At 47.3% G+C, this 16493-nt stretch overlaps 1 protein-coding gene across 1 annotated transcript in view; it reads right to left on the bottom strand.

Moving 5' to 3' along the window:
• The window catches only part of itpkca (inositol-trisphosphate 3-kinase Ca), a 43574-nt gene extending 35488 nt beyond the window's left edge, over positions 1–8086 (bottom strand). The window contains exon 1 of the mRNA XM_052044325.1: positions 7501–8086. Coding sequence (XP_051900285.1) covers positions 7501–7938 — 438 coding nt within the window. The 5' untranslated portion in view covers positions 7939–8086. The remainder of the gene's footprint in view (positions 1–7500) is intronic.
• Positions 8087–16493: the final 8407 nt, after the last annotated feature.

The following is a 16493-nucleotide window of genomic DNA, read 5'->3' as shown; positions in this document are numbered from 1 at the left end:
GGGCTTTGAGAAGTAGTAATTACAATCGGCTCCCAACTTAACATTGGGAACGTTCTCTCATTGCTTCTCCTGGGAAGGGCGAGGAAATGCGTGGAGATGAGTCTCATTTGAAAATGAGCCTTTGGAATTCTAAGTGGAGAACAAACTGAACAACTACAATTTTCAATAGCAACATTCCTAATGCAGCCGTTAATCACTCCCGAGCATGGACTTCCCCTTCGCCACCGCCACCGCCACCGCCACCACCACCACCACCACCCCCCCCCCCCCCACAAGCACTAGCATGGATAAAGAACATTCCTGGTATATACACCATTGATCACAGTCCATACACACTGCTTTGTTCAGACAGGAAATGACTGGAGAGGAAAAAAAAACAAAAAAAAAAATCGGATCAAAGTATTTCCTCCCAATTGTTGAATTGACATTTCCAGCGGATATTTCTAAGCTTGCTTTATTTAATAACCAAGGAGTGAGCAATTGCAGGACCACAATAGATGCAACGTAGACGCTAAATATGTTGCGATAAAAGAGTACACCAAAGTGAGAGTGAAGACATGCAAGATAAAGAGGTTCAGGAACAATGTGCTGGGCAAGATGTGGTCAGACCAGAGTCTGGACTTCCCCCAACTTTTGCTATGTAGTTCAACAATGTATATATCTGCTGATTCCACTCTGCACTGTTGATTCCAAGATCTCAAGGTCCTTCTTGTCCTCTTGCTCAGGGGTTTCAACACCATTCATGCTCCAATTCTGCTCTCCCAACAGTAAATACCCGAGCATTGTTTCAGACACTAACACACATTCCCCTTAACTCAAACATCCCCAATGTTTCCATGTGTTTTGAATGAAAATTGTCATCTTCGCTCAACTCATAGAAATTACTGAGCAAGTGCTTCTGACACGAGATTCTGCAGATGCTGGAATTCGGAGCAACACACACAAAATGCTGGAGGAACTCAGCAGGTCAGGCAGCATCCATGGAGAGAAATAAACAGTCGACATTTTGGGTCAAGACCCTTCATCGGGACTGGAAAGGAAAAGGGCAGAGGCCAGAATAAGTTCGGGGGGCGGGGGGGGCAATGGGAGGAGTTCTGATGTTCAACTTTGACTTTCTTCCCCTTTATCCAAAAGTGACTCCAATAACAGGCAGTGCTCAAGGTCAACTGCTAACATACCATTTTATATTTTCACTCTTCAATTTGTTTCCTTCCTGAGCCAAAGCCTCCCTAAACTCTGGATTTATTCCCATAAATCTTTCCTCTCCTGCATTTCTCCGATCCCTTTATTCTGGTGCAAACTCCTACCCATGTAAGCAGCTCAGTGTCAAACTTTGACTGATAATTTTCCTGTCCAATGATAAAAGCATAATACAAAGGGAAGATTTGTTACTTACCACTGAAACTGATCTTTCACTATAGAACTACAGAAGTTCTATAGTTCTGTAGTTCTATAGTTCACTGGGGTTTAGCAACACTATGACCACTTTGATCATTTTGCACTATAATGTATTTTTTGTTCTCATTTTGCATAATTTATATTTGATTTATTTTTTTTCTTGTGAATGCTGCTTATCTGATGCCATGTGCCTGTGATGCTGCTGCAAGCAAGTTTTTCATTGCACCTGTGCACACATGGACTTGTGCACATGATGATAAACTTGACTTTGAACATATCTATGTTGTTCTGCTTATATTTCTCGTATCCTTTGCAAAAAGCTTTGAGAAAGGAATTACTTTCTCAAACTCCATCCCACATCACCCCTTAGTTCAGTGCTCCACCCCACGCCTGTGCCCCAATCATTTAGAATAACAAGAGATTCTAGGACAGATCTCTGCCCCTACCACACTAGAGCATGGCTAATAAACAAAGTTTTCTGTTCCATCCTCAAATGATTACTCCAGAGATCCTCACAAACACAAGAACCCATCTGATCTTGGTCAAAATTTTCTCCAGTACAATGCATAGCCTGATCCCTCCCCACGTCTACTCTGACACCCCACCGATCCCTCTCTAACAATCTCATTCTTCCCTGGGCCGTCAATGACACGTCAGTCTTCTCTCTCCACATACCTACACTGACACAATAGCCCGCCCAACACGCCTGTTGAGATCTTATCCGATCTTCCCTTGAATGCTCACGAATACAAGTAAAGGACTCCTCCAAAGCACTTTATTCATGCCCAGGCAAAAGATATCCAAATCCTACATTCCAGCACACAATGACAAAGAATGCAAGCAAACAGGAGCTATGGAATCCACACTGGTTGGTGCCTTTCCCCACAACTTAACAAAAAGGCAGGATCCAGATCTTTTACTTCCTAATTTATAGATGGAATGTGGACACCATTGGCAAGGGCTGCAGGTGTTACCCATTGGTAATTTCCTTGAAGGTAATTTCCTTAAGAGGCTTTGCAGTTGGGGTATTCCTGCAGTGCTTTTGTGTAGGAATTTCCAGGGTTCACACACCAATCACAAAATCTGCAAGTGGGCATGCTGCAGGACTTGGAAGAGAACATAAAGATTCCTTTGCAACAGTTATAGCTTCAGTAGAAATAGCTTACTATATAACATTGGAGTAATTACATCACGTTTCCACCATACAGCATCAGTCCCACAAAAGTTGCCTTAAAATAAAATGCAAATTTAAAAAAGGATAAGGAAACAAAAGGAAAGAACAGAATTAAAACAAAATCAATGTTGTACAAATAAATCAGTGAAAAAAATAGTAAATACATTTTTGGACTTGTTGAGCTAAGCACGAATTCTTGAGTGAAAGTTGGGAAGGATACTTAAGTTTTTATGCAGGAGATTGTTATATCCAGAATTGAATAGTTGAGATTTTCATAAATATAAATATTGAAAATTAGTTAATTCAAAGAACATCAGAATGCCAAGATTAAGAGAATACAGAAGAAAACTGCAGACATTAAGAAAAATGGAGGAAGAGCAACCAGAGACTGTTGAGATAATATTCCCAGGTTCAATGCAGTGTGACTGGAAACCAGAGGACTAGGTGACAATTCTACACTTGTAATCACTTAAGCAAGTGGGTTCACGCAATTTACTGACTATATGGGATTACTATAATAAGTATTATGCTAGAAATCAATAAACAATGCTGTCGATAGACAGTGAATAAACCAATAACTGCACACAATGCATCTCACAAAATTCAAACTAAAGTCAATCCTGAGCCCCACACCAACTTGGCGGGCTGTGGACACAAACAAGGAAACGCAATATTAATAGGTGTTCACATTTTTCGTGCATCCAACATGCTGTAACAAGATGCCAAACAGCAATCTAGGAGCAAAGAAAACTGCTAAAGCAGGAAAGCTGGAATTGAAACAAAATACTGGACACAGCCAGGTCAGGCAGCAACCACAGAGAGAATAAAGTGTCGATGTTTCAGATCAATGACCTTTCATCTAATGACAGATCCTTGACCTGAAATGTTAAGTGTGAAACCCTTCTAGTCTGCTGAACATTATTGGCATCTTCTGGTTTTAAGTGCCAACCACCAAGTTAAACTCAGTTCTCTCTGAAATTAATGAAGCAAAAGACACTGCGAGCTGCAATGTTGAAACGGACAATGATCATCACATTTTGGCAGAAATATTATACCACCATCAAGAAAACAATGACCCAGACAGCGTAAAAAGTTGTAGAGATGTCAAAAAGCTGAAGTGAAAACGGAAAATACTAGCAATATGCAGGTCAAGGATTAATTCTGTCTCTCAATCCACAAATAATGTTTCTGATCAATGACCAATGATAAACTTCCTGACCCACTTCCAGAATTTCATGTTTGTAATCTCTGCAGGCTGAGCCTAATGTCTGGGTAGGGAACAATAATTCAAATGTTTATATGCAAGAAAAAACAAGCAATACGGATTTTAAAACATAAAACGTGTCTACAGAGATGGATGTTACATTCAGGAAAATACAATGGATATAGACTTCCAGAAGGTCACTGACAGCCAACTGTGCACAAAACTATTGGAAAGGATCAAGGGATATGGAATTAGAGGAAAGAGAACCAACACAGAATCAGGTAATTGCTTGTGTAAAGGAATCACACCATCATGTATTAGGAAGGCCAAATCATTCACAATGACTGCATTGGGGTAACACATTTGTGTCAATGATATTATTTGCGTGCACACCCTGTGGAGATCACAGGTGGTGGGGAGGCAGAACCCTTAGCAAAGGCTTGTGACTTTTTTCGCAACATCTATTCAGCAACGCAAGCAATTCTTCAGTCAGGCAATACTTGCATAACTACTGCATTTAAGCTTAAGCAATGAAGTCATGATAATTAATTCCTTTTAGCATTACACCAAATGAAGTCCAAACCCAGACATAATTCATCAGTAATAAATCACGTCACCCCAGCAAAGTTTATTAGACTTCATTGTTCATTTGTTTATTCTTTGAAATTAAGTACTTAGTCTTTGAATCACTCATGACCAAAGGGAGGCTTACTTCATTGAAACCTGTCAACTCAACAGGTGATTACTTGAATGTCTGGAATTCCTCTAAGAATATCAACCTCACCACAGTTTATTAATAGTAATGCCTGCAGGTTATCGAGTTACAACATACAGCACACACATGAAGAGCTTAATCACAGCAAGCTCAGCAAAACACAAACATCAGATTCAGCCAACACATACACATTCATAATGCAATACTCTCATCTACAGGTGCCAAACTACTTACTGTAATGAGCTGTCACTGACCAGAAACACTGAACTGCTTTTCTCTTCATATATTCTCCCCAACCAGCTGAGTGAATCCTGCATTTTCTGTCTTTATTTCAGATTTCCAGTATGTGTTTCTGTCAGAGTTACTGATCTGGGCATGATGCATCCACACAGACACAGCTCCTCAGGTCTCAGAATGTGCACATGGGTTAACACAATCAGCAATACATTCCACTTCCAGTGGAGCGCGACACTGGGTCCTCTAATCCCCTTGCTGCTAGACAGAACTCTTCAAAAACATAACCACTCTGCAATCTGTTTTGATTGGGTTTCTTAATCCCTAAACTATGTAATTACTAGAATTATACATTTCGTTTCTGCAGAAAATAGATATTAATCCTGCAACTCAGGCAAAACAAACACACGCAATTCTCCTCTCCCAGCCATAGTCAGCCTCCCTGCATTTCTATAGCACCTGTTGTATCTTTAGATTTCAGAGCACTCCACAGTCAATAAATTATCTTCAAAATACAGTCATGATTCTAATGTAGAAAAAACTGCAGAAAATTTGCACATAGCAAGATCGAACAAACAGCAATGCCAAAGTGACCAGTTCCCTGTCTAAGCTGATACTGGTTGGGAGCTTGGGCTTGGACATCGGGGTGCACATGCTAACTCACTCCCTCAGCACAGGTTGTCAGTCCGGTCAAACCTCCAGAGTGGGATTCAGAACCACAACCCACTCACTAAAAGATGAGCATACAACTTAATGACAAATGACAACAACTGACAGTCAGTTGTCCATAGCAAAACAATTCAAAAACGCTCCACAAAAACCCAACTGCACAAAATAAAATTGAGTCACACAAGCAAATTGACCAGAATGCTGGAAAAGAGGTAGGTTTTAGAGAGCATACTGAAAAACAGAGATATATAGATGAGTAGAGTGATTTCAGGAGGGAAATTCCCAAACTTGCAGCATGCTGGGTGACGATGGAACGATTAAACAATGCAGCAAACAAAGGTTATCAGAGCACAAAGATTTGGAAAGGCTGGAGAGCAAATATGGTGACAGAAATAGTGAGAGGCAATTTAAAATAGAAGGGCAAACTCAGGACTCGGAACCATTGTAGGTCAAATGAGCATGGGGCAGCATGCTAAGAAACAATACAAGATACAAAACAGGAAGCCAAGATCAGCTCAAGTTTACAGTGTGCAAAGTGAGAGATTGGCCAGAGGAACAAGAAGATTGGTGCAACTGATCAAATTTTAATTCTCAGTGGTTGGCTCATTGACCTCAGATGCAACAAATGTTTTCAGAGTCCACAAGTTAAAGTGAGGCAAGGGTAAAAAAGCAGTCCTGATCACCAACATATGCATCCCAATGCGTCAGGCTAATCAGGTTGTGACTGCAATGCACCCCATTATAGAGCAACTCAGCACGGAGGTTTACATTGTATAACAGTCACTTGCAGTTGTTTTAATAAGTGTCCCAGCATTGCTACAAGTGCAAATAGAAGCAGAGATGGGGGCGGGGGAAAAATACAAACATACCAGCATGTCTGAATGCAATTCACCCACTACAACTGTGCAATACAAGCTTAAAGCAGAGCGGAAATAAAACCCATCCTCAGAGTATTTGGTCTGCACCGCAACTCCTGGACCTTCACCACAGAACAAAAACATTTGTGTAACTGTACCCAGCCTGCAACTCAGACTCGGCCAGTGGATTCAGCATATGGGAAAGGAAAATTGAAAGCTCTGTCCACCAGCTAATTTTACAACACAGGCTAAACATCAAACCACCAATAATTACATAGGTAGCAACAGATATGGAGCACTGCAGATCCTTTCCTGCCTAAAGTGTTATTTAAATTGGAAAATCAATCAAAAGCCCTTCCAGCATCCACAACACATAAACAATTAGAAAAATAAAAACTATAGATCCCAATCAGAAAAACAGAACAGAAAGGCAATCATTTCATTACAAACAAAAAAAAATCCACAGTAACTTAGAGATCACAAAATGACAAACTCACAGAAACACAATCCTGATTCAACATCATGCCTCCAATACCCTCAACTATATTCCTTTGAATATTGGTCATTAAGGGGGACATGTATCACTGGGCAGGTGACATGCCTAGGGAAAGTTGTGATAGCTATACCTGTGGCTGAGGGAAGGGGGGTGGTATGTCTCTGTTGGGGAAGGGCCGGGAGGGTGATGTGCCTGCACTTGGCAAGTTGGTGTGTAGCACCTGATCAGGTTTTGGTGTCCATCAGATGACCTTCCCCTCGGCGCAAGGGGCATCAACCTCGTTCCCTCTACCTTACAACACCAGCCCTCCCCTCCACCACCACGTAGCGATGGCTGTGGCTCAGCCTCACTCACAGTCCCGCTCCCAAACAGGACAGTCCGAGCTTGGCACACAACAGCTGAGGGGGTGCAGCACTGTCAGAGGTGCCACCCCTCTGATCGGACGGGGGGGGGGGGGGGGGAAGAGTTGGTGCCCCGTGTCCCATGTGGAGCTAGAAGGTCCAGAGACCTCATTTGGAAAGGGTGGGGTGGGGAAGAGAGAAATATTTCACCCCTCCAATACCAAGCAGCCCATCAGCACAGGGCTGGCCGTGGGATCTTGCTGTGCACGGGCTGACAGTTCTGCTCGGGAATTGCTCCACCTTGGAGGCAGGACGTCCGGAGATGCTGGGGCCTCCTATCCCCTTCCCCTCCACCCCAACCCTCACCCCCTCCCCTCCCAGGCTAAGCCAGGCCACCCCCCAACCCACTCACCCCGAGGCCGTCGTCCAGGCTGAGGTACTGCGGCTGCTGGCTCTCGGCGTCGCTGCAGGGGCTGAAGTCGTCCTCGGACTCCTCGAAGGAGGACGAGAGGCCGGCGGAGGAGAGCGACGAGCCCGACAGCTTGCGGAGCAGCAGCGACGGGGCCGGCGAGCCGCCGCAGCCGCTGTCCGACGACGGCGACTCCTCGTCCTCGGCCGCCCCTTCGGCCCTCGCCAGCGACTCGTCCTGGGTGACGATCAGCCGGGGGATGGGCCTGCAGCCCGAGGCCGGGAGCTGGACCTGGACCTGGACCGCGGCTTCGGGCTGGAATGCTGCCGGACACGGGCTCGGTTCCCTCAGCCGCAGGTTGCCCGTCATCTCCCTCAGGCCGTGCCCGGGCTCCGGCTCCAGCTCCGTGCCCGGACCCACCGCGCTCTCCGGGCTTTTCATCAAACTCCCGCTGCCGGCATCACCGAGGGCGAGCGGCGCCGCTGCTCAGGCGGACGAGCCTCCGCCGCTGTTGCTGCTGCCGCCGCCACTACCACCACCGCCCATTTCGAGATCGCGGCCGGCGGGCGGGGCCCCACGCGCGACCCGTAACCGGACGTCCCCGCACCGCGGCTTTCAAACCGCTGTCAATCAACCCCTGACCGCGCCCCCTCTCCCTGTTTCCATGACGCAAAGACTCCTGCCTGTCAATCAATCCGCAGGCCCGGCCCCCGCCCTGGGCTCCGTCTGTCAATCACTGTGGTGCGCGGGGTGAATACAGTGTTAGAGGTAACCAGGGTAGCGCAAGGGCAGGATGCACACAGGTGTAAGTAACCAGGTATAAACACAGGTTGTGCACGGGTGTACAGGATAAACACAGGGGGCACACAGGTGTACAGGTAACCAGGGTACAGGATAAACACAGGGTGCACACAGGTGTACAGGCAACCAGGGTACAGGATAAACACAGAGTGCACACAAGGGTACAGGTAACCAGGTTACAGGATAAACACAGGATACACACACAGGTGTGTAGGTAACCAAGGTACAGGATAAGCACAGGCTGCAGGATGCACACAGGTGTACAGGTAACCAAGGTAAAGAATAAACACAGGGTACAAGATGCACACAGGTGTACAGGTAAGCAGGGTACAGGATAAGCGCAGGATACAGGATGCACACAGGTGTACAGGTAACCAAGGTACAGGATAAGCACAGGCTGCAGGATGCACACAGGTGTACAGGTAACCAAGGTACAGGATAAGCACAGGCTGCAGGATGCACACAGGTGTACAGGTAACCAAGGTAAAGGATAAGTGCAGGGTACAGGATGCACACAGGTGTACAGGTAACCAGGGTACAGGTTAATTGCAGGGTGCACACAGGGGTATAGTTAACCAGAGTACAGGATAAACACATCGTTCATGTTAGCCACAGGGTAAACAAAATACAAAAATCAAAAAACTTCAGGAAGCCCTGGATTTTTCCACTGTTTTCCTTTTGTGGGAAGTTGTCTACCCTGTATCATGTTCACCCGACACCTAGTTCTGACAAAGGGTCTTGGAATTGAAACTGTTTCCCTTTTCACACATGCTGTAAATATGAAATAAAAACAGAAAATGCTGGAAACATTCAGTAAGTCAGGAAATGTAACTGAGTGATGGGATGGGGTGGGATGGGATGGGGTGGGGTGTGATGGGGTGGGGTGGGGTGGGGTGGGGTGGGGTGGGGTGGGATGGGGTGGGGTGGGATGGGGTGGGGTGGGATGGGGTGGGGTGGGATGGGATGGGGTGAGGTGGGATGGGGTGGGATGGGATGGGGTGAGGTGGGATGGGATGAGGTGGGATGGGGTGGGATGGGGTGAGGTGGGGTGGGATGGGGTGGGGTGGGGTGGGATGGGGTGGGGTGGGGTGGGGTGGGGTGGGGTGGGGTGAGGTGGGGTGAGGTGGGGTGGGGTGGGGTGGGGTGAGGTGAGGTGAGGTGGGATGGGATGGGGTGGGGTGGGGTGGGGTGGGGTGGGATGAGGTGGGGTGGGGTGGGGTGGGGTGTGGTGTGGTGGGGTGGGGTGGGGTGGGGTGGGGTGGGGAGGGGTGGGGAGGGGTGGGGAGGGGTGGGGAGGAGTGGGGAGGGGTGGGGAGGGGTGGGGTAGGGAGGGGTGAGATGGGGAGGGGTGGGGTAGGGAGGGCAGGAGTGGGGAGGGGTGGGGTAGGAGGGGAGGAGTGGGGAGGGGTGAGGTAGGGAGGGCAGGAGTGGGGAGGGGTGGGGAGGGGTGGGGAGGGGTGGGGTGGGGTGGGGAGGGGTGGGGAGGGGTGGGGAGGGGTGGGGTGGGGTGGGGTGGGGTGGGGTGGGATGGGGTGGGGTGGGGTGGGGTGGGGTGGGGTGGGGTGGGGAGGGGTGGGGAGGGGTGGGGTGGGGTGGGGTGGGGAGGGGTGGGGTGGGGTGGGATGGGGTGAGGTGGGGTGGGATGGGGTGGGATGAGGTGGGGTGGGGTGAGGTGGGGTGGGGTGGGGTGAGGTGGGGTGGGGTGGGGTGGGGTGAGGTGGGGTGAGGTGGGGTGGGGTGGGGTGGGGTGGGGTGGGGAGGGGAGGGGAGGGGAGGGGAGGGGAGGGGAGGGGAGGAAACCAGCAGGAAAGAGAAAGGGGGACAGAGGATGTGGGTTACCTGAAGTTGAAAGTTCGTTGTTCATACCATTGCACTGTAGATGACCCGGGCGGAATATATCGTTCCTCTAGTCTGCGTTTGATCTCACCCTAGCCATGGAGAAGGCCGAGGACTGACAAGTCGGTGTGTGAATGGAAAGGGGAGCTGAAATGGAGAAACTGAAATAGAATAAAGGGAATGCCCTGTGATTGGATGACTCAGAAAGGTTTGATACGGACAGTCAGAACATTGAACTGCTGGGCCTGTGTGGTGAGCTGTTGATGGTGAGGTGATGGGACTGGCTCAACAGGGTAGGCTTAGGCGTGTAGGATAAGAAACAAAGGAGACACAGGAGACTGCAGATGCCAGAATCTAGCGCAACACACAATCTGCTGGAGGAGCTCAGCAGGTCGAGCAGCATCTGTGGGGGGAAAGGAATAGTCGACGTTTTGAGTCGAAACCCTGCATCAGGACCATCATCAGAAACAAAATGCTGGAAAATGGAAAATGCTGGAAGATCAAGGCAGGTTAGGCAGCATCTGTGGAAAGATAAACAATGTTGTATTGGTCTTGGTTTATTATTGTCACTTATACCGAGGTACAGTGAAAAACTTGTCTTGCATACCGATCGTACAGGTCAATTCATTACACAGTGCAGTTACATTGGGTTAGTACAGAGTGCATTGAGGTAATGCAGGTAAAAACAATAACAGTACAGAGTAAAGTGTCACAGCTACAGGGAAGTGCAGTGCAATAAGGTGCAAGGTCACAACCAGGTAGATCGTGAGGTCATAGTCCATCTCATTGTACAAGGGAACCGTTCAATAGTCTTATCAGAGTGGGGTAGAAGCTGTCCTTGAGCCTGGTGGTACGTGCCCTCAGGCTGTTGTATCTTCTGCCTGATGGGAGAGGAGAGAAGAGAGAATGACCTGAGTGGGTGGGGTCTCTGATTATGCTGGCTGCTTCACCAAGGCAGCGAGAGGTAACGACAGAGTCTAAGGAGGGGAGGCTGGTGTCCGTGACACGCTGGGCCGCGTCCACAACACTCTGCTTTTTGTCTGGCGTGTCACGGCCTTCTGGACTTAACATCAAATTCCCTAACTTTAGATAACATGCTCTTTCTTCCTGTCTATATCAGAACCATTTCTATTTGCCATCACTTTTTTTCTTTTCCTCTCGGTGTTCAGTCTGGCCTGCTGAACATGCCTCAGCCACAAATTACACAGGCCCAGCAGCTTAATGTCCTGGTAACTGTCTACATTAAACCATTTCAACTCATCCTATCACAAACATTCCACTTAGCATATCCCTCCACCCCACCTTCTCTCCGACTGAAAACCGACTTGCATCTCTTTCTTTCCCAGTCATAACGAGGGGTTACAGACCCAAAACTTTGACTGTTCTCTTTCCACTGATGCTGCCTTTTCTGCTCATGGGATTATACCCATGTTGTAGTTAAGGTGCACAGTTATAGACCCACTGAGTTATAGAGTCATACAGCACGGAAATAGGCCCCTCACCCCAACTGGTCCATGCCAACAAAGATGCCCATCTAAGCTAGTCCCATTTGCCAGCGTTTGGTCCATAACCTTATAAACCTTTCCCATCCATTACTTGTCCAACTGTATTTTAAAAGTTGTTGTTGTACCAGCCTCAACCTCTTCCTCTGGGACTTCATTCCACATACGTACCAAAAAAGTTATCCTCAAGCTACTGTTAAATCTTTCCCCTCTCACCTTAAACCTATGCTCTGTATCTCTTGATTCCCCAAACCTGGGAAAAAGACTGTGCGCATTCACCCTTCAATGCCCTTCATGATTTTATGCACCTCTATAAGATCAGCCCTCATTCTCCTACACTCTAAAGAATAAAGTCCTCGCCTGTCCAACCCAGTCCATCGAGTCCTAGTCACATTCTTGTAAATCTTTTCTGCACTATTTCCAGTTTTAGAACATCTTTCCTATAGGAGTTGGAAAATATTGTCTGGGATACACACAGGAAAGGAGGAATTTTTAAAGAGGTTATAGTTTTAGAAAATGACTAAGTGCAACTAGTTGATGCGGATTCAATTGTAACATTGATAAGGGAGCTGGGTGGTTATGTGAAAGGAAAGAATTTGCAAGGCTGTTGGGAGAGGATAGGGACTACTGGATTACCCTAACACAGAGCCAGTATGGATCTGACAGACCAAATGGCCACATGTCATAACCATTCCCCATGCTGGGACTGGAAAATGAGTCTGGGTTCTGAGGCTAATGGGCTCAGGCACTGACTGACTGCGTTTGATCTGTGGGTTGGGTTGGGAAGAGGGGCCCAGCACATGGGGAAGTTGTGGGAAAAAGCCAAAAGTATATTGGAAGGCAGGGAATCCACAAACAATCTGCTGGAGGAACTCAATGGGTCAAGCAGCATCTCCGGGGAGAAAGGAATTGTCGACATTTCGGGTCTGTTCTGATTCAGGGTTTTGACCAGAAACGTAGACAATTCCTTTCCGCCCACATATCCTGCTTGACCTCCAGCATTTTGTGTGTTGCTCCAGATTCCAGCATCTGCAGTCTCTTGTGTCTCCAAGGAATAAACAAACCTTTGTCATTCAGATTAAAGATTGCCATGTCGTGCAGGAAGTGTCCTGTCCCTCATTAATTATGGCAATTGAGATGGACACAGAGGAATAAAACACTTAAAAATGCCTCTAGAATAATTCAAGACTTAAACTGACACTTGCAGGAAATGTGATTACCCAGTCTGATCTCTATTAATGGGCCGTGAACTGTGCCCGAGATCAAACAGAAATGTAGGAAACATTACCTCCTCCACTGGCAGCCCCTCCCACTTGAATCACTATCCTGATTCAGAAATTCCTCAGATTCTCTAGCTTGTGAGTCCAATTATCTGACAACACACTCATACACTGTAAACAAAGGAATATGTTGTATTTCTCATTTGTCTCTTGTCATACTGTCCTTGACTGACCATCAACCCTGTTTGAACTTGAGCTCAAGCAGAAGTCCACTGTTTGTGTCCGATCTTGTCACAGGTCCCCATTCATATTGGTATTGGTTGTCACAATGCTGAGTGAAGAGCAAGCTCACAGAGAACCCAAATGCAGCACACTGGTACGAGACTGGAGTCAGGATGCTTTCTCAGAACCAAACACAGGCAGCAACTGGAAGGAATCTTGCCTCAGGGATCTGCAGTGGAGTCCCAACATGAAAACTGGATATCCTAAGAGGAACAGTGAAACCAGGACTGCTCTAGAGCTGACAACCCTAAGCAACCAGGAGACAAAGTATACCCAAAGATTGACCAATACTCTGGCAACTAGTGCTAGAGAAACCCGGGTACTTATGCTAGGCCCCTGATGGTGCTCAGGTGTATGTCATTATGCAATTAGTCATGCAGGGAATCCATGTGCTGCCCAACAAGGCATCATCAATGGAGCCAAATCAAGGCCAGTTCTCGGAACCATGACATTGGCATACTATTGTCACATGTACCGAGATACAGTGAAAAGTTTTTGTTTGCGTGCCATCTAGACAGATCATTCTATATATAAGTACATTGAGTCATAGAGTCACACAACACAGAAACAGGTCCTTCAGCCCAACTGGTCCATGCTGACCAAGATTTCCATTTAAATTAGTCCCATTTGCCCACGTTTGGCCCATATCCCTCTAAACCTTTCCTATCCATGTACCTGTCCAAGTACCTTTTAAATATTGTTAATGCACCTGCCTCAACCACTTCCTCTGGCGGCTCATTCCATATATGAACCACCCTCTGGGTGAAAAAATTGCCCCTCAGGTTCCTATTAAATCTCTCCCCTCTCACCCTAAACCTATGACCTCTAGTTCTCGATTCCCCAACCCTGGGAAAAAGACAACTCGCTTTGACCCTTCCTATGTCCCTCATGACTTTATACACCTCCATGAGATCACCCCTCATTCTCCTACACTCCAATGAAAAAAGTCCCTACCTGCTCAACCTCTCTCCATAACTCAGTCTCTCGAGTGCCGGCAACATCCTCGTAAATCTCCTCTGCTGGTAGTAAAAGGGAAAACGGAACGCAGAACATAATGTTACAGTTACAGAGGAAGTGTAGTGCAGGTGGACAAATAAAGTGCAAGGGCCACGATGACGTGGATTGGGAGATCAAGAGTCCATCTTTAGTGTATGCGAGGTCCATTCAAGAGTCTGATAACAGCGGGTCAGAAGCTGTCCTTGAGCCTGGTGGTACGTGTTCTCGAGCTTTTGTATCTTCTGCCCAATGGGGGAGGGGTGAAGAGAGAATGATTGGGGTGGGTGGGGTCTTTGATAATATTGGCTGCTTGCCCGATGCAGCGGGAAGTGTAGACAGAGTCAGTGGAGGGGAGGCTGGTTCGCATTATGGACCGGGCTGTTCAGAACTTCCTGAAATTCCTTGTCGTCTTTGGCAGAGCAGTTGCCGGACCTCGGCTTCTTGATCTACACTGACTTCCAGTCTAGCAAAGCCTTGATTTTAAGATCCTCATTCTTGTTTTCCGATTCCTCAATAGCGTTGCTCACCCACCCCCCCCCACCAAATCTGTAACATCAGCAAGTGTACCCATTCCTCCCACCCTGATATCCTGAAGTTAATCACTGCACCACTTGTGGACTTCCTCCCTCAAATCTCTGTACCCCAACCTTCCTGTCTTCCTTTTGGTATTGGGATTGGGATTGGTTTATTATTGTCACTTGTACCGAGGTACAGTGAAAAGCTTGTCTTCCAAACCGATCGTACAGGTCAATTCATTACACAGTGCAGTTACATTGGGTTAGTACAGAGTGCATTGAGGTAGTGCAGGTAAAAATAACAGTACAGAGTAAAGTGTCACAGCTACAGAGAAATTGCAGTGCAATAAGGTGCAAGGTCAGAACAAGGTAGATCGTGAGGTCATAGTCCATCTCATTGTATTAGGGAACCATTCAATAGTCTTATCACAGTGGGGTAGAAGCTGTCCTTGAGCCTGGTGGTACGTGCCCTCAGGCTCCTGTATCTCCTACCCGATGGAAGAGAAGAGAAGAGAGAATGACCCGGGTGGGTGGGGTCTTGGATTATGCTGGCTGCTTCACCAAGATAGCGAGCGGTAAAGACAGAGTCCAAGAAGGGGAGGCTGGTGTCTGTGATGCGCTGGGCTGTATCCACAACTCTCTGCAGTTTCTTGCTGTCCTGGGCAAAGCAGTTGCCATACCAAGCCATGATACATCCAGATAGGATGCTTTCTATTGTGCATCGATAAAAGTTGGTGAGAGTCAAAGGGGACAAACCGAATTTCTTTAGCCTCCTGAGGAAGTAGAGGCGCTGGTGAGCTTTCTTGGCCATGGCATCTATGTTATTTGACCAGGACAAGCTGTTGGTGATGTTCACTCCCAGGAACTTGAAGCTCTCAATCCTCTCGACCTCAGCACCATTGAGGTAGACCGGTGCATGTACGCTGCCCCCTTTCCTGAAGTCAATGACCAGCTCTTTTGTTTTGTTGACATTGAGGGAAAGGTTGTTGTCATGACACCATTCCACTAAGGTCTCTACCTCCTTCCTGTACTCCGACTCATTGCTGTTTGATATGCGGCCTACAACGGTGGTATCATCTGCAAACTTGTAGATGGAGTTAGAGCAGAATCTGGCCATACAGTCATGAGTGTATAGGGAGTACAGTAGAGGGCTAAGGACGCAGCCTTGTGAGGCACCAGTGTTGAGAATAATCGTGCTGGAGGTATTGCTGCCTATCCTCACTGATTGCGGTCTGTTGGTTAGAAAGTCAAGGATCCAGTTACAGAGGGAGGTGTTGAGTCCCAGGTCTCGGAGTTTGGTGACAAGTTTGCTTGGGGTTATTGTATTGAAGGCAGAGCTGTAGTCAATAAACAATAGTCTAATGTAGGTGTCTTTACTGTCCAGATGCTCCAGAGCTGAGTGTAGGGCCAGGGAGATGGTGTCTGCTGTGGACCTGTTTCGGCGATAGGTGAATTGAGTGGGTCAAGATTGTCTGGGAGGCTGGAATTGATGTGTGTCATGACCAGCCTCTCAAAGCACTTCATAATGGTGGATGTCAGAGCCACTGGTCGGTAGTCATTGAGGCATGTTACCTTACTTTTCTTCAGTACCGGGATGATAGTGGTCTTCTTAAAACAGGTGGGAACCTGAGATTGAAGCAGGGAGAGGTTGAATATGTCCGCAAATACTCCTGCCACTGATCAGCACAAGATCTGAGCACACGGCCAAGGACACCATCTGGGCCAGGTGCTTTCCTCGTGTTCACTCTCCAGAAGACTGATCGTATGTTCTCAACTGTGATCACAGGTTTAGTTGCGTTTGAGGCTGCCAGGGTGGGTGGTGTTCAAAACATGCATAGAATGTG

The sequence above is a fragment of the Pristis pectinata genome, chromosome 35 (genome assembly GCF_009764475.1).
Source record: "Pristis pectinata isolate sPriPec2 chromosome 35, sPriPec2.1.pri, whole genome shotgun sequence".
Taxonomy (NCBI): Eukaryota; Metazoa; Chordata; class Chondrichthyes; order Rhinopristiformes; family Pristidae; genus Pristis; species Pristis pectinata.
Note: the sequence above shows the minus strand (reverse complement) of the source record. Positions and strands in the feature narration are given on the sequence as shown.